Below are 23,196 nucleotides of genomic sequence, written 5' to 3' on the forward strand. Positions count from 1 at the left end.
TCAGCTATGAGAGGGCACTACGTTGCAGGAGCTCACTTATAACCTTGTCCATCCATGGGGCAGCAAGACATCACATCCACCTCAACTATTCACTGAGCCATAAACACGTCCAGGGAGAGTGAAATAATCCAATTCGCTGCTCATTCATTCATCACTTCATATCAAGAGTATCCTAACTTCTTGGATAAGTACGCCGACATATCCGCAAGTCCCAATCATGTCTCAAACCCGCAACACGCCAACATTGCTCGCAATCCAATTGTACGAGGTTTGCCTAAAATCATCGTTCAAGATGTCATTTCCATTCGCAGACTTGAACCACATGAGCTTCTTGCTCTCCTTCCACTCGGGCCAATTGGCATACTTTGTAACGCCAACATTAGGATCAAGGTTGTACAAAAAGTTGTAGTAGTACGTCCGGATGCTCCTCATGGCGTTGTTGGGCAGGATGCCAAAGAAGACCTGGATAAGATCCGAGCCGTGCAAAGTGCCCAAAACGGGGGTTCCGTAGTCGTAGCTTGCCAAGTAAGACCACGCAGGGACATCTGGGTTGGTATCCGTGGCGGTCTGAAGAAAGAGTCGGCGAGTCAGCGTGAAGACGAGATCGCCAAAGATGGCAGCACGTCGCTTAAAGCCTGGGAAGATCTCGTTGAGGATGCCGGTACGGAAGGGGCTGCCTGCAGTGATGGAGCTTGAATACGAGTTGACGAGGTTGGTCAGTTGCGTCTTGCTGGCGGCGGAAAAGTAGAACTCTTTCAGGTAATCGACAAGCTTCTCCGTCGTGGTCAGGTTCGGCTGGAAAAGAGCAAATAGAGTACCCTCATCCTCTTGGTTGCCGTTGATCATAGGAACCGCATGGTAACGCCCCGCCGCGATGAGTGCTTCGGGACTTTCGGGAAGCACGTGTCCATCTGGACGAGGAAGATAGGAGAGGGCCAGCGAGTTGTACGAGAGGAGTCCCGGCACGGAGTTGGCGGCGTCCAAAAACTTATCATAGGGGAGACCTCGAAGACAGTCGAGGCTGTTGGAGGCACTGGAGCAGCCAGCATTCTGTACAACAGTATCGAAAATCTCCTGAGCCTTGGGGCTGTCCACTGGCTCTGCCGGAACGACACTGCCCGAGTTCATGATGGCGCCACGGAAAAGGGGCTTGCCCTTGTAGTCAGCATCACCACCGAACAGAGTCATCTGATCAAGTACAGAAATTGCTCCAGCAGACTCTCCCCAGATGGTAACCTTGTCAGGGTCACCTCCAAAGGCCGCAATGTTATCTGCAACCCATTCAAGTCCCATGCGCTGATCTAGCAAGCCTAGGTTGGTGCTGCCTTCATTGGCAAGCTCGGCACCGGGCATGAAGCCAAATCCGGCAACACGGTAGTTGACAGCAACGAAAATAAAGGGTTGCTTCTGGTCAATGCCAGTACCCAGAAGGCTAGTGCCATCATACATGGCACTGGAGCCGAGCTCAAAGCCGCCGCCAAAAATCCAAAATAGAACGGGCAGCTTGTCCCCGGCCTTGGTGCCCACAGGCCGTTGAACAGTCATGGTGAGACAATCCTCTTGTCCGGTAACGACCTGGAGGAAGGGGATGCTCAGAAAGTCGGAGAGGAACTTTGAGATGACATCCTCAGCTCCAGTAGAGATAAACATCTGAGGGCATGATGGGCCAACAAGACCGGAGGCATCAAAATTGCCCAGGGGCTTTGACAACCTCTTCGGGGGTTTGAGACGGAGAGAGCCAGTAGGGGGGTCCGCAAATGGGATGCCCCTGAAAGACTCAACCTTGCCCAAGCTGGAGCCGATGACGGTACCGGAAGGAACAGCAACGGTGACCTTGGCGGCACGTTCCTCTAGAGTGGCAGGAGTAGCAGGCTGAGGAACGGGATGAGGAACAGGCAAAGCAGCTGGAGCGGCCAAGCTGCCGGCGATGAGGCCGAAACCGAAGAGGCTATGAAACTTCATCCTGATGGTTGAAGCTTGGGAGGTAATCCAAAGCTCAAGGCTTGGGATGAGCACAATAGGCAGTAAAAGATAGACCGGTCACGGCACTACTTGATGGAGCAGCCGCGAGGACAAGTCAGAATGAGTCTGCTGACAGGCAAGAGGTCGATGAAGCGACGATGCTTTCCGGTAGCTCAGAGGCCCTGTGGAACAACCCGAGGGAGGGAATCGAGCTCAATTTGAACTCGTCAACGACTGTACCTGGATAGTCCAATTCTCCCCAGCCTTCACCTGAAAATCGTCTTTCGTATTGCTCCACCACATCTTGAAGCTTCAACCCTGGACAACCTCAACTCCCACCGCCATATCGTCCAACTTTCACGGAGCGTCTCCGCAGCTCAATTGTCGAATCAGGAAGCCATTACCGCGGCCGCGCGAGGCCATCACAACTTAGGACGGGGCATCGAGTCCAAAACGAGGTCCAAGGCCGATGAGATGCCGTTGAGTCCCCGCTTCCCCACGGGGTAGATCGGGGTTGGGCGCCGAGCGGGAGAGCACATGAAAGTAAAGAGCAGCTGCCAGACAGCTTTTTAACTTTCAAGTTGACAATCGGCCGAGGCACGAGCTCTAAAGAGCTCAATCCTTTGGGAGCTGATGCATGTACGGGCAGGCATCTTGGGCACGTGGAGAGCTGAGTTGGTGAGGTCGACGGGAACTCGTGGAGGGTGGGTGAAGCCCGTCACTCGACGAGCGATTGCGGAGGACCGATGATCACCTGGACGGCGCGCGGCAATGTGATTTGGTTGGTGGAGGGTCAAGAGGGTTCCATTGGAAAAGGTTGGTGGGAGGGATGAAGTTGGAAGAGAATTGGAAGGGTTGGACGGAGGGAGTGGGCACCTGCCGACCAGGACCCCGGCCCCTGGTTCAGGCCGTCCCTTCCCCAACCCACCACCGGCTCCGGAGACCCACACCAGCAGCCGAAAGGCGGGGTGATGGGAAGCTCAACTGACCTCCGGGCATCCACAGCAATCTTATGAGAAATGGTATTACTATGATTAAAGCTTTGGAGCGGATGAAATAGCTCATGAGATATACTTGTGGTGGAAAAAAAATCAGAATCTCTGAGAAGATCTTGTTTCATGGAAACATTGTTATAAGCCGTCAAACTCGACAACCCTTGTCCCGAACCAACCGAGCGGTAGCGGAAAAGAACCTTGTCCTTCAATGTCAGGTAAAAATAACGCAAGTTGCACTCGTAGAACCGATACGTAGAGTTGCCTCAGCCTTACCTACAGCGCAGCATTCGGTAGTATTGGGTCTGTGCCATCCTCTCTCTTCCCTGGACAGGAATGAAAGCGAAAGCGAAATCCGATTATCTCCTTTCGATCTGCCCATCAACAACACAAAAGAGGCAACAGTCGCGACTGTCACCGCATTAAACATCACGATCGACACTCTTCATTCCCCGCAGCGCTAACCTCTTTCCCCATCACAGCGACGCGGAAGTCGACTCATTCCGCCAGTCCGATGACATCCTTGGCCGGAAACCACTTCATCACCTGCAGAGAAAGTCAAGAGGGTGTGGATATGGCGCCATGAAGCTGCCGATGCTTACATAGTACATCGGGGACTCGCAAGAAATCTCCGCAGAGTAAGAAAGAATGGGTGTGATGAGGGAGCATCCCGAGGTTGAGTGGAACTGCTCAAGAAGAATAAACACGTGGATGTCAATCGAATAGACAGTCTAGTTATACACGGAGAGCTGTCAAAACGGTCCAAAGGAGTTAGTTGTGATGGATATCACAACGCTTTGCCGAGTCGAGAAGCGGGGATGGGACTATTGAACATCTACTAACATGGGTGCGGAGGACAGAAAGTGATTTGTTGCGCCCTTTTACTCTTGGCTTCTCAATATCAAGTTAGGTCAACGGAATCGGAGTCACACCGAAGGACCGAGGGAGCGGGCACACAAGGTGTTGATGTCAATATGTTCGTGAATTCATCGTAAAGTCCTTGACCATCCATCTCCATAAAGGGTTGCAAAAAACATTGACAGAGAAGCATAATATCTACATGCCTTGAACATTCCATACCATCCGTCCATCCCTGGACCAGTTCGTTCCGTGATCGTGTAATAACCATGTCATAACCCAACCTGTAATCAATGGTGCCGCTCGTAACCTAATGACCGCCTTCTCCTCACGCCGTTGCCGACCGATGCAAGTGCCTGTGAGGCATAGTCTTGTTGTAAAGCAAACCGTTTCGCCCGATGCATAGTGTACCGCCCATGCCCCATATTCCCGTTAAACCCAACCGAGGATGATTAATCTCTCGCCGTGTTGTTGTCAAAGCCTGATCTTACATGACCACTCCCACTGGTGTGCCCTCGCTCAGACAGCGCTTCTTTGAAACCAAGTTTGGTTCGTCGTCAGAATCATCCTCGAAGCTGCTGTTAATGACTTCTGAGAGGGCTTCCCGCTTGCGCTTGCCGCCAGATTGCTTCTCTGGATCTTTCTCCCAAGTCTCTATCTCGTCTGGATTGAAAGCACCGACAACATCTTGGCCCAAAGCCTTGCCAAGTCTTTCTCGTAGGCCTAGAATCGGCCAAATAGGAACCCGTGTGTACTCGATCTTGATCCCTGTAACCTCGGCATCATCATCATCAGGCGGTGCCTTGAATGGATCGTGGAACTTTTCCAAAAAGTCCTTTGTCACGTAGCCCGTGTAAACGATAAACTCCGCAGTGTCCGTGTCATGGGTGAGAATTCGCAACTTGAGATCTCGGAAGTTGGGGCAGGGCGGGATGCCTTGCCCAGGAGACAGTCGCGAGTCTCTCCTGCCAGTCATAGGGGGGCTAGGGTAGAAGTACTTTTGCGCCATGCCGAGGAAGATGCCCACGAAATGCGCGTCATGATCGGAGTTCGACGGAACGAGAAAGCGAGCCCTCAGTTGCTGCAGACGGTACACAGGCTCGTTCCATGATCTTCCGGGACCTGATGCGACGCGAAAAAGGTTGCTCCGGACCGACGCGAGTTGGCTCTTGCCGATATAGCAGATCATCGGTAGATTGGCCGAACTGTGGGTTGGACTAGACTGTGTCGAGATATTGAAAGATTCGGCAGGTCGCGTCGATACTGATTTAAAAGAAGAGTATGATGACTTGTACTCCTCAGAGGGAAAATTCCACATCATCTGTGCGCGCACAGCATCCCGGTAGACACGACCGCCAAAGCAAAGGTGCAGTTCGGGTAGATAATGCGGCTTGCTGAAGGCCTCAGGCCACAAAGTCATCAAAACTGTTTTGACCGCGTTTGAGGAGAGGATAGGATGCATCGAGTCGGGTAGAAGGATCTGCGTGAGCGCGTTGCTGAGCGTGATGATGGTGTTGGATGGGCTCAGATGCCCTCGCGAGGGTGGCGTCCCGGGGGACACGACAGGCTGAGGCGTATCGCATGGAGGCAGTTCCTCCCATCGTGCGCCGAGGAGTCGCGCATGTTGATCAGTCCAGCAGATGGGGCGCACAAATAGTGATGTACCGGAGTGCTGGTGCAAGATGTCGTAGAGTGAGTTCTTCGCCGGTCGGTAAATGCGATGGGGGCGCCTCTTTCTGGGAGTCGCGGCTGCGACAGGCGCTTGCGACGTGCACGGCGTCGAGTCGGGAGAAGAACCGTTGCGCGACAGAAAAGACGACGACGTCGATGATCCTGAGGTCGCCATGTCCACCAAAAAGCGCAGCTGATGCACGAAGCTGCTGTTGCCGAAGAGGGAACTATGGCGCGGGGTGAGCGGAGTTCGCGAACGGGCTTTGTAGTTGTGCACTTGGGAAAAGTAAAAGGAAAGGGCGAGACGCGTACTTACTCAAACGGTAGCATCGATTGACGGCGACTATTTGCCCCCTTGGCTTAACTTTGATGACTCTTTCCTTTTTGGTTGCCTGAACCAGAGCTTTCTGCCCTCCTCTGCCCGCGACCGACGCGCCGTAAAGTGATTTCCTGTTTATATCCAGTGACAAGCTATCACTAGCGGCTGGCACGGGCGCCTCCCTTGTCAAACAGTGACAAAAAGCAAAAAAGGGGGTTTGAGGCGAAGGGCGCGGCGTCCAATAAGAAAAGAGATTGTGCAAAAATAGGCAATCAAAGGCTGACAGTGATTTCCCTCTGGTGCCGGGAGAAAGTGCAGGGCGAAGGGAGGGAGGAGAGAAATGAGGGAAAGAGAAAATCGATGACACTCAAATCGCGATGGGCGGGCCGCGCTGCCTTTTCTCGTGGGAGCGTGAACAAGCCCTGAAATAGGCTGCATCAAAAGCGTCTCACGTTTTTCCCTGCTCGATCCAAGGCTGGCCCAACGTGGTACCCACCCAATACACCAAGAGTACAGTAAGAAAAAAAATTGTGTGTGCACGCGGGGAGAGGGAAAAGCGCGTTGCCACCGTGCTTTACGCGGGTAGACTCGGCGCGAATGAGGCACGGGTGCACGTGAGCAATCGCAAAAGTGCTAGGCAGCCATCCAAAATGGGCCCCGAGGTGTGACTAAGACTTGGGAGACGTGGCGGTGGGCAGGCTGCGCCACGATCGTGACTTGTGGCCTGATCCGACGAGTGACAGAGCTGGCAGCTCGGTAAGGCATCAACTTGGCTGCGCCAACCTCTCGGCCCCACACCATTGACGACAGCTTCGTGAGCAACCAAGCAGCTTGATGCAGCCCCGCCAGTGACGAAGCGCATTCTTACAACTTGCGCCAACTCGAGTAACTTGTAAAGAAACAGCTCCCATTTACTGAGCGTATTAGCTCCATTGCTGTTCAAGATGCCCGTACGTCTCTAAGCTCGCATTGCTTCCCCAAAGCTTCTATACGAATGCGCTCCGCCATCCCGTCTCCTCCGCCTCCTGTCTCCGCATCCCGCGATATCAACCCACGACCTCAAAGCTAACCATGCTGCTCCTCTAGGCATACAACTCCGTCTTCAACTCCGACCCCAACGTCCCCCGCCTAATCGGCAACTTCCCCCTCCTTCCACTCCGCACCAAGACCCGCGGTCCTGCCTACACCCTCCCGATTCCCTCGCCGCCTCTCCCGGCCAACGAGTCGCCCGACCCGGACAGCGAGAGCTACGATATCCTCGACGAGGTCATCGCCCTCTTCCGAGCAAACACCTTTTTCCGTAACTTTGAGATCCAGGGTCCCGCCGACCGCCTGCTCGTCTATGGCATCTGGTTCATTAGCGACTGCCTGACCAAGATCCGACCTCAGGCATCTCTGCGTGATGCCCAGAAGGATGTTATGAACTTGGCTCTCGACCTTAACTTTGCCATTCCCGGTGACCCCGGATGGCCCCTTAACCAGGTGGGTGGCAAGAGCGGAGAAGAGCTCCAGTTCTCAGGAGGTGCTGGAATGCTGACGTGTTATCGTAGATGTACGAGCCGCCTCGGGATAGGCAAGAGGCCGAGCAGCTGAAGCAGTACCTGTCGCAGGTCCGACAGGAGCTGGCCGTCCGGTTACTCGCCAGGGTATACGATGAGGACGAGACCAAGCCCAGCAAGTGGTGGTTGAGCTTCACCAAGAGAAAGTTCATGGGCAAGTCTCTGTAGAGGATACAGGAGGGCGTAGGGGTTGAATATTAGAAGGGTGCAATTGCGCACACAAGTTGAAGAGCTGGCACCTTGCAAAAGATATCTTTTCCCATGTGAGCCAATCGTTTATTTCGCATTCTGCTTTGCATACCTAGATGGGAAGTTTCTCAGCGAACGGGGCTAATGCAGGTCCTGATTCTATTGAGGGGCAACATGCAGTGATAATCTATTGTTGATATTCTATTGTCTATTTCCCAATCAGTGATCCATTGTTGATGTTAATTAACCGTTTCCAGCAGGCGCTGATTATGTCCCAACCGACAGGATATCAAACAGCGTCTCGTCCTTTGACTTGATGATGCACTCTTCTCATAACATCCGACTCTCACTCAAACACATAGCAAACAGCGAATATTCAACACGAAATCAGCCGAAATGCCTGGATTTCAGGGAGGCTGGGCCAAGACCGATGAGCAGGGCCTCCTGAAGCTCATGGTCTCCATGTACAAGGGCCTCGTCAGCGCTCGCAAACGCGCCGGTCTCTCAGCCGAAGATGTCATCAGAAACCCAGAGGAAATCAAGGCCACTGCGCAGCCAGCCCCTCATCGACCTGCCACCCTCAACCATATAAAGGAGGAGATGCCCGCCCTATCTGCTTTGTACGACCGGCTCCAAACTGTGGTCGACTTTGAGCAGGGCCCGGACAACGCTCGCGACGTGGAACCTCTCCTCAGGGATGCTATTGGGGAACTGGATCCTGAAAACACCATCATTCTGATGGAGAAGACCGTCCAGGTACAGTTCACCCTCCCAGTCTTTCTCTAAGATGACCATCTTACTGATGAACACAGAAGACCTAAACAACCCGGAAGCCCCTTGCGATTTAAGATCTCTAAAGGCAATACGGCGTTCTCGACTCAACTTGATCTTCTGGATTGTGGCCCTGGGGCTGGGTGAAGGATGTTCAAATTGGGGGAGGGAAATGGGCGTGGAATCAGGTGAAATGGATGGACTCATAGATGGATGAGGGATTATGGCCTGTTTACAAGCTCTAGATTCGTCGTATACTGAAGCTCAATCGCATCGAAGTGCCCGCAATGACGTTTCTTGCACAAGTTCCCGAAAGTGATTCCTGTAATGCCATCCGGGTCGAGGAAAAGAGACGCCAGTAGAGTACAATAAACTCTTTAGCTTATGCTTCCATAAAGATAGAAAATGAAGTATGATGAGGATAGCCCACAAAGTAACTTTAAAGTATTACCTTGGTCCCTGATTATTTTATATAAATTTAATTCTCATTCTTGAGGGGAGTTAGGTAATCCTCCTGAATGTTCTGGCGTCGCGTCTGAGTGAACGTCAAGCTTGGCTTCAATGGATCTCGTCAAACGTCGCCAACAATTATCTCTTTGCAACCAATTTTGACAAGAAGTTTACATGGTTTTAAAAGATCATAGATAAAATTCTAGTTTATTTCAGCCAGATTAATTGCGTGCTCTCGTTTTGTAAGAATCCAACACTGGGGGTGAAGTCGTTCAAATCGCGGCCAAATTCCGCGCCAAGAAATGCTTATCTTATCAGCCAGGAAATTCCCAAAATTTCTTCCTGCAAAAGGTTCCCCCACTGAGCGGCTGCTGCATCAAGACAACAGCAACGACCAAATCATTGCGCCCGACTTCACCATGGTCAAACGCAAGGTCGCTGCCCTCGAGAAGCTCGACGCTGACTTGTATGTTGAAGAAGTATCTTCTTCGCAGTTTCTTAGCTAACAAATCGCAGCGCGAGTCTGCAGCAGAAGATCCGTCGCGATCCCAAGTCGGTCACCAAGTTCCCGTGGGATGGTCATTGTCGCTGACTTGAGATACCAGATCGTACAAGGAGGAGTTTCTGAAGCAATGGGAACAGTATGAGGCGCAGCGCGAGATCTTTCTCGTGTCTCCCGGGACCGCAACCGCCGACTCGGTCGAGTCCTTTCACAACATTATCGACCTGATCGCCCACGTCGCCGATTGCTACAAGGAGGAGACGGCGACTTTCGCCGACGATCTCAAGGCCATTCTAACTCAGCATCATGTAATTCTGCATCCTGAGCTGCGGGAAAAGATCGTGGGAAGCTTGGTGCTTCTCCGACGGAAAGAGGTTATCGACTCGACTAGCGTCCTCACCACGCTCTTCCCGATTCTCGTGTCGTCGCCGAGCAAGACCCTGCGCGAGGTGTTGTTTCAAAAGATTCTAAGCGATCTGCGAAACTCCAACACCAAGTCCATCAACCATCCTCTTAACCGTACCATCCAGACCGTCCTCTACAACCTCGTTACCGCCGACCGATCCTCCCCCCGAGCTATCTGGGCTATTAAGATCACCCGTGAGATGTGGAAGCGGCAATTCTGGACTGATTCAAAGCCCGTCGATGTCATGAAGGAGGCCTGCTTGTCCGACAATGAGAAGGTTGTGGTCGGTGCCACGCGCTTCTTCCTCGGCGGAGACAAGGAGCGAGAAGAGCTTGAGGATGAGAGCAGTGACGAAGATATCGACCTCAGCCAGGTCAGGCATCAAATTGGAATCAACAAGAAGACCAAGAAGACGAAAAAGGCTTATGAGAGGGCTGTTGAGAAGGTGAAGCGTGCTGAGCGCAAGAAGGACAAGCCTCATCCGCTCAACTTCTCCGCTCTTCACCTTCTCCACGACCCCCAGGCCTTTGCCGAGCAGCTCTTCTCGAAGCACCTACAAAACACCAAGGCAAAGCTGTCCCTGGATACGAAACTATTAGTCACCCAGCTGGTGACACGACTCGTCGGTCTACACAAGCTCACGATTGTGTCCCTCTACTCCTGGTTCATCAAGTTCCTTACTCCCCGACAACAGTCTGTCACATCATTCCTGGCCTCCTTGGCTCAGGCAGTGCACAACCTGGTGCCTCCTGATGTACTGGAGCCGCTGATTCAGAAGATTGCGAACGAGTTTGTCTCGGAGGCCTCTGCCGCAGAGGTCGCAGCCGCTGGTCTCAACTCGATCCGCGAAATTTGTGCTCGACAACCTCTGGCCATGACTGAAACCCTACTACAAGATTTGGTTCAGTACCGCAAGAGTAAGGACAAGGGTGTCATGATGGCTGCCAAGGGTCTTCTTTCGCTCTACCGAGAAGTTGGCGCTGAGCTCTTGAAGAAGCGGGATCGTGGCAAGGATGCCACCATCAACCTCAAGGCTGGCATCCAGGCCCAACGCAAGTATGGTGAGGAAGATGCTGGTGGTATCGAGGGTCTGGAACTCCTGGCGAAGTGGAAGGAGGAGGAAAAGATCCGCAAGCGAGTCGCCAAGGGTCTTCCCGAGAAGGCTGGAAGCGACGAGGACGAAGAGGACGACGGCTTCAAGTCTGATGAGTGGGAGGTTGACTCTGATGACAGCAGCGACTCGGGTGGCTGGATTGATGTCCATCACTCTTCAGATGAGGAGGAGGATGAGCCTGCGTCTAAGAAGCAAAAGACAGGTGATGATGACGAGGATAAGAAGGAGAAGGAGGCTGAGATTGAGCGAATTTCTAAGCTCGCGACAACAACCATCCTCACACCCGCTGATCTAGCCAAGCTTCAGGAGCTTCGAACATCCGCCGCCCTTGACAAGGCATTGGGCAACCGAAAGAAGCGCCAGGAGATGGAGCAGCGACATATTGATGACGGTCTGACGTCTGAGCAGATCGAGGCACCCGCCCGTCTGCGCAAGTTGACCAAGGAGGAGCGCGTTGCTCTCGCCAAGGAAGGCAAGCCAGACCGCGACGAGCACAAGAGCACACAGGCGATCCGAAAGTCCAAGCTGCAGGCTTCGGGCAAGAGTACAAGCAACAGGGAGAAGGAGCGCAAGAAGAACATCTTTATGACCATGGGCAAGGCCAAGAGCAAGCACAAGAGGAGTCTGGTGGAGACGAGAAAGGTGCTCAGAGGGCACGTGGAGAGGAGTACCAGGGGAGGTCGCAGGAGGAACGGAACATAAAAAGGGGGTTCGGATTGGTAGACATAGAGTCACGTATGAAGCGCTTGTTTCAAAGACGATATCAACTGCTTGTTTCTTTTTCTCTGCATTCGATCTCGGTCTTGTTGATTCAGTTGAGTTCTGTTGAAGTTGGGAACACTGGGTTCTGTGATGATGACGGTATTTGAATAGGGGAGGTTCTTATTGTACAAGGAAAGTAATTTAAAAAGCAATGGCACCTCTTCTTAGCGCAGCCATATTTGATCAGATTTTCCCAGGCCTAAAAAGCCAAATGAACTGAGTAGGAGATGTCAGAAACTACAGAACTTACACAATACACATACATACAGGCTCACTTCCCGGTCTCCTTGTCGTCACACCACACACCCCGAACAATAGAATCATTTTACTGTTTCTTTACACGATCAATGTTGAACCTACATCGATCAGCACCCTCAGCGATAGTGCTTGGCCTCGTAAACTTGACGCCATGCCGATCAGGATCAATGGGATCATACCAGCTCCTATCAAAAGAGCAGAAACTGGGACCAATCTCTCTCGCATCAAGACGCTGCAAAGTATCCATATACCAGCATTTATGCACCTCCAGGCTGTAAGAATCTGGTTCGTCTCGAGCTCGTCCAAGCTTGAAATCAGGCTCCTGGTAGAAATTCTGTTCCTTGTCCTTGGACTCTTGCACGAGGCTCTTAAATGCGTCGGGTGAAGAGTCGAGCTGCTCGCGAACAATTTGCGATGACCAGGCCAAGGTTCGTTGGAGCGATTCTTCCAGGAGACGGCGAATTTGGTGCAAAGAAGTGCCATTGGCTTTGAGGACGCGGTATGGCGCTACCATGTATGCCATGAACTCGTAGTTGATGGTGCGAGAAATTGAGCCTCCAGGGTCACCAACCTCTTTCATAATGTTGATAGCTTCGGTTTCGATCTCTTGCAGTTGATTTGGTGAGAGCTGTGTTTCATTGGTGTCTTGGTAAACTTGACCAAGCGCTTGTAGGAAGCTTTCACCGAATGAGAATTTTTTGCTATATTGATCGTCTTGGCAAAGCTCCTTCGGCTCAACTGTCACGGAGGTCTTCTGTTGCGATCTGCCATCTTTGGATGTTGTTGAGAGACGAGCATGATGGCATGCATTGTATTGCAGATCCTGGGCAAGGGATGCTCTCCTCAAGCTACGAGGAACCAAACTCCTCTGCAATAATGACAAGGTGAGAGGTATACTGATCCGATTCATCGGAGGACCACGGTGAAGCGAAGGTCTATAGACCAGCGGATTATACGATGATGTTCAGATTCATTGAGGTGACGTTGACTCATCACTAGCCTCCGATTTATCACGGTCACATCGGCTGTACTTTGTTGCGATTAATGCCTTGGCATAATATCTTTGCGCCACATTGTGTACTTGCGTGTTTCACTTGCCATCTCAATAATAGATACCGCGTTTTATAAAGATTACCTATGAACAAATGGCAAATTCAATTTAGCTATAGATCGAAGGGTCACGTCTCAAGGAATCTAGATGAATCCTCATGGATCGAACTGGGGATTGAATCAAGCGCTGCTCAGAGCTTCATAGAATGATTTTAAATAGACCTATGCACATGTTTGGGCTTCTGTGGCAGGTCCCTGCCCGTGCTAGCTTTTGTCCTTGGTAGTTCATCTCTGTCCCTGCTTGAACGCGCCCAACAGCAACCCCTCCCCACGCATTCATTCGCCCCTTTCACGTTCTCGCTCGAGGGGATGAAGAATCTTGCCGATCGGCTCGATCAGTTTCAAGTCATGTTGTCTGCAGGTGCGGTTGCGTGCTGCAACCAAGGCAAGGTGCAAGGCCCCGAGTTGTTCCATCGAGTGCACCGTTTCCGGGACATCGACAGAGTTTCCCAGTCTGATCATTAAATGATCGATATCCGGATGGGAGGAGGGGGCACCGTGGTCTGTAGCTACTGAACCAACGACCCTCTCCGCGAAATCCGCAGTTGACACGATGTGATCACGCAGGATCCTCGCGAAGCGTTGACAGTTGGCCGGGTCGGACATTTTAGCCGGTGTCAGGGGGAGAGCAAGAGCCGTATCGAGGGCAAAGGGGTGGTATTTATTGACGAAGGGTCCACAGAAAGTCAGAATCGTTTTGACTTCCTTAAGGGCTACTGCAGCATAAAAGTCGGCTGGCATGGGCATTTTGCGGCAGGCGTCGAGAAAGAAGCAGAGGGAAAACTAGGGAAGAGTATATCCTAGCTTGCTGGCGCCTTCAGCTTCGTTTTCGGCTGGAGAGCACAGGACTACGTGAACGGCCTGGACAAGAGCGGGATCAAGATCTCCTGGACCTGGATTCACATTCTAGCAATCAAGTCAGCACATAGAGGTCGCCATACTACTCCATACGAAACGTACCTGCACCTCCTGGATCAGATTCTCCGATTCTTCCTCGGTGAGCGGATGCTCGAAGTCGAAAAACGCATTCACGCCCTTGGTGCAAGTCTGAGGGCCGTACTTGGCTCCCGGACAGACATTTTCTATCACACGGATCATGGCCTCCACATACGTATCGTTGTCAGCCTCGTCAGCTTCAAACAAGGACCATACAAGAGCAAGCTCGGCTGCTAGGAGTGGCGAGTGTTTTGATAGGCGTCTTAAGATGCACTGTTGAGAGGCTTCGCTCTTGTGTCGTCTCACGGTTCCTCAAACGCTCGAAGGCCTGGCGAAAGGCGCAAACAGAGGGGGTTGGGGGGATCCGAGCCGTCGAGGGCGAATCTCGGTTGAGAGGAGACTGTAGAACGACCAGGAGATCGTCCCGTCCTTGGCTGCCTCTATGGTTTCATCCTTGGAGAGGCCTTGACGTTTCTGTGGGCGGCGACGTCGGTGGACAGGCGCCCTGAGAGCTGCCAAAAGGTGCGTGAGACTGCTGTTGAGGTCCTGGAGTTCGGCATTCGGCCACTCCTCCTCTTTGGTCGACATGCTTGGGATGTTGGAGATTGACAATACCCGGATTGGCAACGTATTGCGGTGCTGGTGTTTGTTTAGATACTCCCTCGCGCTTAGATACACGGGATAAAGAGCGATCCAAAAGGGTGCTTTGGTGAGAGCCGCAGCGAAACTGATGGCTGGCGGCACTGAATCACAGCATCAAACACACGCACCCACGTGATGATGACTCCAGAACATTCTCATGCTCCTTTTCACGATCCCCCTTCACCTTCTCACCTCACGCATCCCGCCTCTCGCTCTTTGACAACATGACGAGCCTTTGAGGCGTCTCCCCTTTTCTTCTCATACATTCCACCTCTAGGCCTTTGATCAGATCTAAAGGCTTTCACATTCGTCTCGCCCAAGGGCGGATCTCTTTTTCTTGTCCTGGAGGAGAAGAGGAGTCTCTTACCACTCTTTGAGGCTTTCATCCGTGAGCTAGACCCTCAAACCCCTTTGATGTCTCGCTTGAAGGAAGGTAAGGACAAGCTCTATCATGGTCAATTGGGAGTACATTGTTAACATACGTTCGCAGGTGGTGCTTTGTTAGAAAAAGTCAATCCTTCTGAGGCCAAGTCCTCTGAATCCACCAGCAAGCCTGCTCAAGCCCATTCGGACAAGGAAGTCGGTTACACGTTCGACAGCATGCTCATTGACGACGAGGACGATGAGGAGATAGGAGGCCCAGATGATGATGAGGGCCAGATTAATCACGGATCACAGAACTCATCGTCCGGATGATGGGGCTCGGAGCATTTCGCTTCGATCGAGAGAGCAGACTGGGGCATATAGGTACAACAAGTTGGACTATTTGATAGAGCAGTCGATGAGCTGAGGTTTGCCTGGGCAACCCAGACCCATATAGTGAAAAATGGGACATGTCTCGAACAGCCGCGGAAGCGTCAAGGTCCATATGGGGTTGATCTGCTTTTGTTTCCTTCGATTTAGTTGATGCAAGGTGCTATCGTGACGCTTATAAATGAAGCATGACACGTTAAAACAATCCTCAGACAACTTCCATGTCGCAAGTAGCAAGCTGTCACCAACCTCCGATATATCACGGTAACATCGGCTGTACTTTATTACGATCAACGCCTTAGCACAATATCTCTTTGCACCACAATGTACCCCGCTCACGTGTTTCACTTACCATCTCAATGACAGACACCGCGCTCCATGAAGCCTATCCCGGAGACAGAAGTAAATGCCAACAACAGTTGGTAGAGAGCCTATGACGTCTTCTGCCCCTCATCGTACGGCATTTGACAGTACGCGGTTAGGCAAGACTGGTGCGAATAATTTATGCCGCGTGCCCGAATCGACATGGATTATGCGAGGAACGAGACATGCACAAGGTCTTGTCCCGGGATAAGGAATCCATCCGGTTAAATAAGGACGAATGATGAAGATCTTCTACACGATCAACCGGGTGTCCACCACCAGGAAGGGTATACAGCCGTATGCAACGTGCCCTACACTCAGAGGTCTGTATCACGAGACGAGCTTGAGGAAGAGAACCTGCGGGGGATCGTTCTCCCAAGGGTTTGGCGATTCTCATCCCCGCATTCCAGAAAACGGAGAGAAATGGAAACTGCCGAGGTCTGTGATGATCTACATGATACGCGCTGCATGCAGCATAGCTTACTCGCTTTGAGTTGGGTCTAACAAAGGTCCTGAGTCGCATCCCAGTCTCAAAACAACATCGGTCAATTCAATAATACCCGACGGTTCGATAATGACCCCAGATATATCCCGACTACACACAATCAATTCTCCAGGCGAAGGCAGGCAACGCCTCCTTCTCACCCACAACATGGCGCCACACGAGGTATCCCCAAATCGAAATCACCCCGCAACCTCTCAAGGCCTGACACTTCCAAGGTTCTACACATGCTTCCTCGGGCTATCATTGCATCGAGCAAGTTGGCCACATCCTTGAAACTTCAAATAGCCCGTGCCTCTCACCAATCAACCACCCTTACTCACCCTCCTCACCCCGCAGCAGGCGCTCCGCTCCCCCAGGTTTTTTCTCCAACAGGCTTCTTTCGCGAGTCAAACAAACGATTTCGGGGCATCGGGATGTGGAGTCCTGATACACCCGAGTGACGTTTCTCTTTCCCCATGGGGTGCACCCCGTGGGCCCCCTCCTCACCTTGATGCCACCATCCTCCTCCTAGAGACTGGTCCTTGCGGTTCCGCCTTCGAGTATCACCAACATGGGCCGGCCAAATTGACCGAAAGATTGCCCGAAGTTCGGGTCTGCACCTGCCGAGACATACGAGGGTCATGCTTGGAACGGCTGCGCTGAGTCGGGGGTTTGATGAAATAACCGCCCCGTCCCGCTTGCCGTTTGCTTGTTTTCGCCCGTTGGTTTTACTCCTCAACGTTCGGTGAACCGCTGTGCTACAAAGTGTACCAGTCACGAGTTTCACCATGGGCTTCAAGAAGTTCATCAAGGACCGCTCACTCAAGGTCTCTGACGATCGAGTGACCAAGGCCGCCGAGCTCTCCCTACGAGAATCCATCTGGCCCATCTCACTCGTAACTATCCTCTTCTTCCTGTGGGGTTTCAGTTATGGTCTCCTCGACACTCTCAACAAGCATTTCCAGGTGACTCTGGATATCAACCGTGCTCGTTCGGCTGGACTGCAAGCGGCATACTTTGGGTAGGCAGAGTATTATCGGGAGAAGGATTCTCATGACTGACTTGATCAGGGCTTACCCGCTGGCATCGCTGGGCCATGCGGCGTGGATTCTCCGACACTACTCGTACAAGGCTGTCTTCATCTGGGGACTGTGCTTGTATGCTGTTGGTGCCTTGATTGCTATTCCTTGTATCAAGGCAAAGTCATTTGGCGGCTTTTGCGCATCAATCTTCATTATTGGAAACGGCCTTGGCTCCCTAGAGACGGCTGCCAATCCTTTCATCACGGGTAAGTTCATCATGATCCTCTTCTCATACTCATCTGACATCTGAAGTCTGCGGCCCACCTCGATACTCCGAAATCCGCATCAACATCTCCCAGGCCTTCAATGGAATCGGTACCGTCATCGCCCCTGTGCTTGGATCATATGTCTTCTTCAACAATCTGGACGATGAGAAGGCGTTGGCCAATGTACAATGGGTCTACATATCCATCGCCGCATTCGTGCTCATCCTAGCTGTCTGCTTCCTTCTGTCCAAGATTCCTGAGATTACTGATGCGGGTATGTCAATATCGAATTACAGTTTGTCAAGTCAGCTAACACCCGTCAGACATGGCGTTCCAGGCTCAGGAGACAAACTCGGAGGCAGACTCGAAGCCCTTCATCAAACAGTACAAGCTATTTCACGCGTCGTTTGCCCAGTTCTGCTATACTGGCGCTCAAGTCGCCATCGCCAGCTTCTTCATCAACTACGCCGTCGAAACCCGTCCCGGCACGACAGATTCAGATGGTGCCAAGTTCTTTGCTGGTGCCCAGGCAGGCTTCGCAGTTGGTCGATTCTTTGGCAGCTTCCTCATGAAGTACTACAAACCAAGGATGATCTTCTTTGTGTTTCTGACCATGTGTATCGTCTTCATTGGTCCTCCCATCGTTCATCACCAGGACGCAGGTGTCGCCTTCTTATATGTCGTCCTATTTTTCGAGTCCATCTGCTTCCCCACCATCGTTGCTCTTGGCATGAGGGGTCTTGGACGACATACCAAACGAGGAAGTGGCTTCATCGTTGCTGGTGTTGTCGGCGGTGCCTGTGTTCCCCCATTGACGGGAGCAGTTGCAGATAAGCATGGAATTGGCATCTGCTTGGTTGTCCCCATGATGTTCTTCGTGGCTGCTTGGTCCTATCCCATCTGCGTCAACTTTGTCCCCAATTACAAGAAGGTTGTCGACTCATTTTACGAAGCTGACATCGGTCTTAACGGTCGAACACTGGATGAGGAGAAGATTCAGGGTGGTGTGGAGGAGAAGGAGACTGCCACAACCATTGCCTGAGGGGCATATCATGTCACATATCACGCTCAGAACATGATAGGAGCAAAAAGAATGAATTGCAAAAGATTATAGACGCGTCTCCGCGTCTCTCAATGCGTGATCTGGGAATCGAACCCAGGGCTCCCCGACGTTGCTCGAATGGCAACGGAGAATTTTACCACTAAACCAATCACGCGCTGTGGTTGTTTGTTGAGACGTTGGCTTCGAAATGGGGTCTATGGTGATGGGGAAAACTTGGTGGAGTTTGGAAGAGTTTTCGGTGTTTAGCGCGATGCGGTTGTCGGCAGAGCACGTGCCTAGCCGGCCGCTAAATAAGCGATCCAATCACTGACGTGTAAATTGTCCGATCGGGGCTACGGAGAGCGGATGAGAAAAGTGCGCAAGTACTCCGTACCGTACAGTGTCAATTGAAGTGGGAGACATTTGCTGGCGAATGACACTCTTTGATAAAACAGCGAACCCCATACTCTCAGAGATTTCGGTTGATAGAATAATTCTCAATGCCACTCGTACACTTATTCAGATATTTTGTAGGGGCGAAACATATGACGAGCAACAACACAACCAGTCCTCGTTTCTGCCTCTCCTTTCAACTGTTGTTGTAAGATGTGTTCTTTCACCGAGGTTCTTTCTATCTTGAACCCTTTAGTCGCAACAAACATAGTCCTATGGTAGACAACTATGAATCTTATACTATTTCTATTAAGATAATTTGATAGTAATTGTATAGGCTCCCCAACGTTGCTTTGCGAATTGTGGTCGTCGCCTCTCCTACCCTATAGACTAGAGAATTCATCACCAGCTTTGTGTTCAACACCACACAATCATAATAGATTGATTGAATTCTAAGTATTGAACATCTAGGATAGATAGAAATTACTCTGGGGAGTTGCTTCGCTAGGTTGAAAAACGGTGCTATGAGGCATTCGACATGTATTGGAGGAGTGTCCGCCACTCAGGGATCAAACCGGCCCATATAATGCCTTGCATGTTTTGCATACCGAGACTCGAGATGACTTCCCTGCTCGATGGCCACGTTCCTTGAACTGACCCCGTCACTGGCCAAGCCTCTCACCTTCGGCGCCGAGAGATCCGCGCCCACAGGGGTCGCTTCTCTGCCCAGGCAAGCACTACAAAGATGCTGTCACGGCCGCATCCCAAGACGCAGGAACTGATCTAGTTTTCTTGGCAGATGAATCGCCAAGATTTAAAGGCACCAGGGAAAGGAGTCGCCGACTTGAAGAACTAGGATGCCCTCTACGACTAGCAAGAGAGCACGTGGGCCTCCGCTGCGTGTGGGATAGATCTGTTTGAGGCAAGTCAAATGCTTGGCGATTTAATGATTGACAGGTGACATAGGGTGGAGAAGATGAGACGATGTCAACTGGGCGGACAATCGAGTTGGTAACACGCTGACAGGTTGTCTGTTCGAAGAGTGACAAGGTGAGCTGCGCAAGAAAGGCATTGACCTACGGCGACGAGACAGCTTTGAATCATCGATTGAGGGTCCATTACTCCCCCACAGCCGTCGCTCTATATTTTGTATTACGACATGTTATCAACCTCGGTTATCGATACTCGACGGTGATGGATGGAGAGTATTGTTAATGAAACTGGACAACTTCGAAGACAATCGTTCTCGACCGCGATCGATAGATAAGTGTCAATGGAAATGATTACCAAAACAACAACAGGAGATTCCCTTGTTGTGATATCAGATCACTTGAACCTCAAATCCTAGAGTTCCTGCAAACGGCGAGACGTGGCGGAAACCTCGGATCCGCCATATTCGACATCCTACTTCCACTTTTGATAGGTCAAGAACGCATCGATTGGCCTTGGGAGCTTTGGGATAGTTGATAAATCTCCAATCGACCCGATGCAGCTCGGTATATCGATGCCGTGCGATTCAGGGGTTGAGTTACTGAAACCTGCGAAATTGAGCATCAGGCAGGCCCAATCAAGCAAGCTTGGGTCGATGGGAGCTTGATACAACCAAAAACGTCTTGGACACCCTCTACCGTTTTAGAAGTCGTCATCGATGTTTGAAAGGAAGCAATGGCTTTGGAGGCCCTGACGATAGCACCGCTTTCGGGTTCATATCATCCCGAAGCCAAAACAAGCTTCGCCCCAAGGGCTCTACATACCACTTCTCTGCCAGCTTATCAAAGCACCGATATGCACACTCTTCGCGATTATAATACGTCTCGATGGGTTGTCGGCCAGGAAGGGAATTCGAGGGGCGCGAGTTGGATGGGATATCCATATGTTCGAGGTACGGTTGCCGATTCAGTTGCTGACAGGACCACAGAGGTTTGAGCACTACCCCTGAGTCTCGACTCAAGGATTCGAACTGTATTTTCGTGTGAAGCAAGGCTTCTGAACGTCTGGGAGTGTGCCTTGTCGTCAGGAGAAGGCGTCGACTCGTCTTGGTCTCGAATCGACCAAGAAGTCGAAGGATTCAAAGACACTCAGCTAGACTCCGGGCTGCTGGCGAGAATCCCACGGGAAGACCGAAGGCAAAAAAAAAGTCTTATGGGCGCCAAGGGACTAACACTGGATGTTCCAGAGAATCATCTCGAGCTGGCACTTCGATATCCACCACGTGGGAGTGGCGAGTAGTCCCAAGTTGCTTGGAAGAACAGACATCGTTCGAGACGGCTGAAATGATCCAAACAGGACATGTCCGACAACCCGAAAGAGGCAAAGGAACTATTGAACCCGCCCCAAGGCAGCCTTGCCACTTATGGTTCTCCATCCTTGACTTTCTATGAGCGAGCCTCAGCCAATGACAGGCGCACGTGGGCTTTGATAGCTTCAACACTCGCCTCCTGCACCCCAAGCCCTAGAACAAAGACCCTCTGCTTCTTCCTGCTCATTCCCGGACGACAGCGGGGACCCCGCTCGCTAAACCTGCGCGTAATAAACGGGCTGAAGGACCACAGCGTTGGGGGTGATCATGCGAGCCATTTCCCAGTCGAGATGTCTTTCTCGGGAAGCGGCTCACCGAAGCGAGCGGGCCTTTTCCGCCCGCCTACCCGCGTTGAGGATGCTTCCCCGGTGAGCGTTTTCGTTGTAGTTCTGGATAGTGAGCTGACATTTTGCTGGTCTCCTATACGAAAATGCCGCGAGACAAGTCAAGGCGAGGCAGTTTCCTCAGGAGCTTGTTGATCGACGAGCTGACGAAACAAGTGTTTGACACCTTAAAGCATCATCCTTGGAAAATGGACATTCACGGTGTAACCTCGATTGCGCGTCTTTTTAACTCTATTCCAATGCGGTTTCGAGAAGGTGTCACTAAAAAAAAAGGATCATCAACCTTAAGGAACACTCTTCTTCCGACATCTCGAAACGCGGCCGTGTCGATCACCACGTAAACAGCTTGCGCGCCCCCCACAAAGCTTTTTGCCGCGTCTCGACTGTCTTCGGTCAACGTCTCATGTCTTCATTGATCGGCAGATGCCATCGAACAGAGAGAATTGCGTTTTTCGCATAAAAGATAATCGACGAGAACATGGATGTTCTGGACAAAAGGGTGGTGTATACCAAAGGTGTGTGTCGGGATTAGAACGCTATGCTACTTTTGGATACCGACAAGTCGGCCGAGGAAGAGATGATGCAACGAGAAAACAGGGCAAACGAGTGTGCTCCGCGATGGTGGAGAAAGCTTCAGCTGGGGGGAAGAGATGCGGGCGGTGGGTTGCATTCGAGGTGCCTCTGACAATGTTTGTTGCGACGACATGTCACAGGCAGGACGTAGCAGCTGAACCAATTCTCAAACCTTTTCCGTTCTATTTCGAGATTCAAAGTTTTCTCATCACCGCTTGTTTTGCGGTTCTTGTGGTTTCGGCAGATGGGAAGGATAAACGCCTAGACTTCCTACACGGTAAGATGCCATGAATCGCCTTGATGGAGCTCCAGCGGGGAGAAGAAGCACGGGGAGCTGATGGAAACGTAGCAGTTGTCGTTGCCGCAACGTGCTCGAGACGCGCAATCTGGGTGGTTGAGCCCGTCTCAAGGATCCGTAGGTATTGTCGTTTCCACTTAGGATGCGGCCGCATCAGAGAGACGCCAAACTTAGCTGTGCAAGTGTTAGTAGAGTGACGACGCTGAAGGTAAGAGTACAAGGAACGGAGCCTCGACCCCACGCGCATTTTGAGCCCCTCAAAGCCCCAGTAGCCAATCTTTCATCAATCTTCTACACGTGGGAGAAATTCTCATCTCTCATTGGCTCAGAGTGACGATCCGCATTGTTGGAAAGAAGGTATGGTCCGTGCACTCTATCCGCAAGCCACCCTGATCTAGTCCCAAATTAGACAAGCGTCTTGGCTTTATCCGTGATAGAGTTGGTCTCTTCTCACATTTTTTCTCCACCACCAACAAAGATTCTTCGGTCTTTGTCCATGGTTGCAAACCCATTCCCCTGCCACTTCTCCATTAGGGCACCGAGATCCAGTGCATGGTGCAGTCCCCATTGGTTCGCTTTCTATCCGACTGGCGTTTCGTCCAAGGTCCCTTGGCCGGAAGAGGGCACGAGTCGCGTGCTTCTCCTCTTGCTCCAGATCTCTTTGATGCTCCCCTTGACTCTCCCGGTCGGGAAATCGTGCTCGTGCCATGGCCAAGCAAAGGTGGAGATCTGCTGTCTGGCCGATGAGGTTGCGAAGAGCACCCACGAGGGCTCGGCGAGAGGCTTTAGCATCTCTTGTCCTCGCCTTTTTCACCGATACCAAGAAACAGACCACCGACATTATCCGCAATTAGTAGA

At 51.7% G+C, this 23,196-nt stretch overlaps 7 protein-coding genes across 7 annotated transcripts; 4 read left to right on the top strand and 3 right to left on the bottom strand.

Moving 5' to 3' along the window:
- Positions 1–222: 222 nt before the first annotated feature.
- Positions 223–1,962, bottom strand: NCS57_00020200 (Carboxylic ester hydrolase; the record flags this gene model as incomplete). The annotated part of the gene is made up of 1 exon (XM_053050291.1): positions 223–1,962. One exon carries the CDS (start codon positions 1,960–1,962, stop codon positions 223–225), a length of 1,740 nt encoding a protein of 579 aa, XP_052918806.1.
- A 2,337-nt stretch (positions 1,963–4,299) lies between these two features.
- Positions 4,300–5,813, bottom strand: NCS57_00020300 (uncharacterized protein; the record flags this gene model as incomplete). Its single annotated transcript, XM_053050292.1, has 2 exons — positions 4,300–5,710; positions 5,800–5,813. 2 exons carry the CDS (start codon positions 5,811–5,813, stop codon positions 4,300–4,302), a joined length of 1,425 nt encoding a protein of 474 aa, XP_052918807.1.
- Positions 5,814–6,746: 933 nt separating this feature from the next.
- Positions 6,747–7,529, top strand: NCS57_00020400 (Actin-related protein 2/3 complex subunit 3; the record flags this gene model as incomplete). The annotated part of the gene is made up of 3 exons (XM_053050293.1): positions 6,747–6,752; positions 6,889–7,284; positions 7,353–7,529. The coding sequence occupies 3 exons, from the start codon at positions 6,747–6,749 to the stop codon at positions 7,527–7,529; spliced, it is 579 nt and encodes a 192-aa protein (XP_052918808.1).
- A 417-nt stretch (positions 7,530–7,946) lies between these two features.
- NCS57_00020500 (uncharacterized protein) lies at positions 7,947–8,336 on the top strand (the record flags this gene model as incomplete). Its single annotated transcript, XM_053050294.1, has 1 exon — positions 7,947–8,336. One exon carries the CDS (start codon positions 7,947–7,949, stop codon positions 8,334–8,336), a length of 390 nt encoding a protein of 129 aa, XP_052918809.1.
- Positions 8,337–9,190: 854 nt separating this feature from the next.
- On the top strand, positions 9,191–11,495 carry NCS57_00020600 (Protein SDA1; the record flags this gene model as incomplete). Its single annotated transcript, XM_053050295.1, has 3 exons — positions 9,191–9,237; positions 9,288–9,323; positions 9,377–11,495. The coding sequence occupies 3 exons, from the start codon at positions 9,191–9,193 to the stop codon at positions 11,493–11,495; spliced, it is 2,202 nt and encodes a 733-aa protein (XP_052918810.1).
- Positions 11,496–11,880: 385 nt separating this feature from the next.
- NCS57_00020700 (uncharacterized protein) lies at positions 11,881–12,756 on the bottom strand (the record flags this gene model as incomplete). The annotated part of the gene is made up of 1 exon (XM_053050296.1): positions 11,881–12,756. The coding sequence occupies exon 1, from the start codon at positions 12,721–12,723 to the stop codon at positions 11,881–11,883; it is 843 nt and encodes a 280-aa protein (XP_052918811.1). The 5' UTR covers positions 12,724–12,756.
- A 4,133-nt stretch (positions 12,757–16,889) lies between these two features.
- NCS57_00020800 (uncharacterized protein) lies at positions 16,890–18,431 on the top strand (the record flags this gene model as incomplete). Its single annotated transcript, XM_053050297.1, has 4 exons — positions 16,890–17,122; positions 17,172–17,389; positions 17,436–17,663; positions 17,713–18,431. The coding sequence occupies 4 exons, from the start codon at positions 16,890–16,892 to the stop codon at positions 18,429–18,431; spliced, it is 1,398 nt and encodes a 465-aa protein (XP_052918812.1).
- Positions 18,432–23,196: the final 4,765 nt, after the last annotated feature.

The sequence above is a fragment of the Fusarium keratoplasticum genome, chromosome 1 (genome assembly GCF_025433545.1).
Source record: "Fusarium keratoplasticum isolate Fu6.1 chromosome 1, whole genome shotgun sequence".
NCBI lineage: Eukaryota > Fungi > Ascomycota > Sordariomycetes > Hypocreales > Nectriaceae > Fusarium > Fusarium keratoplasticum.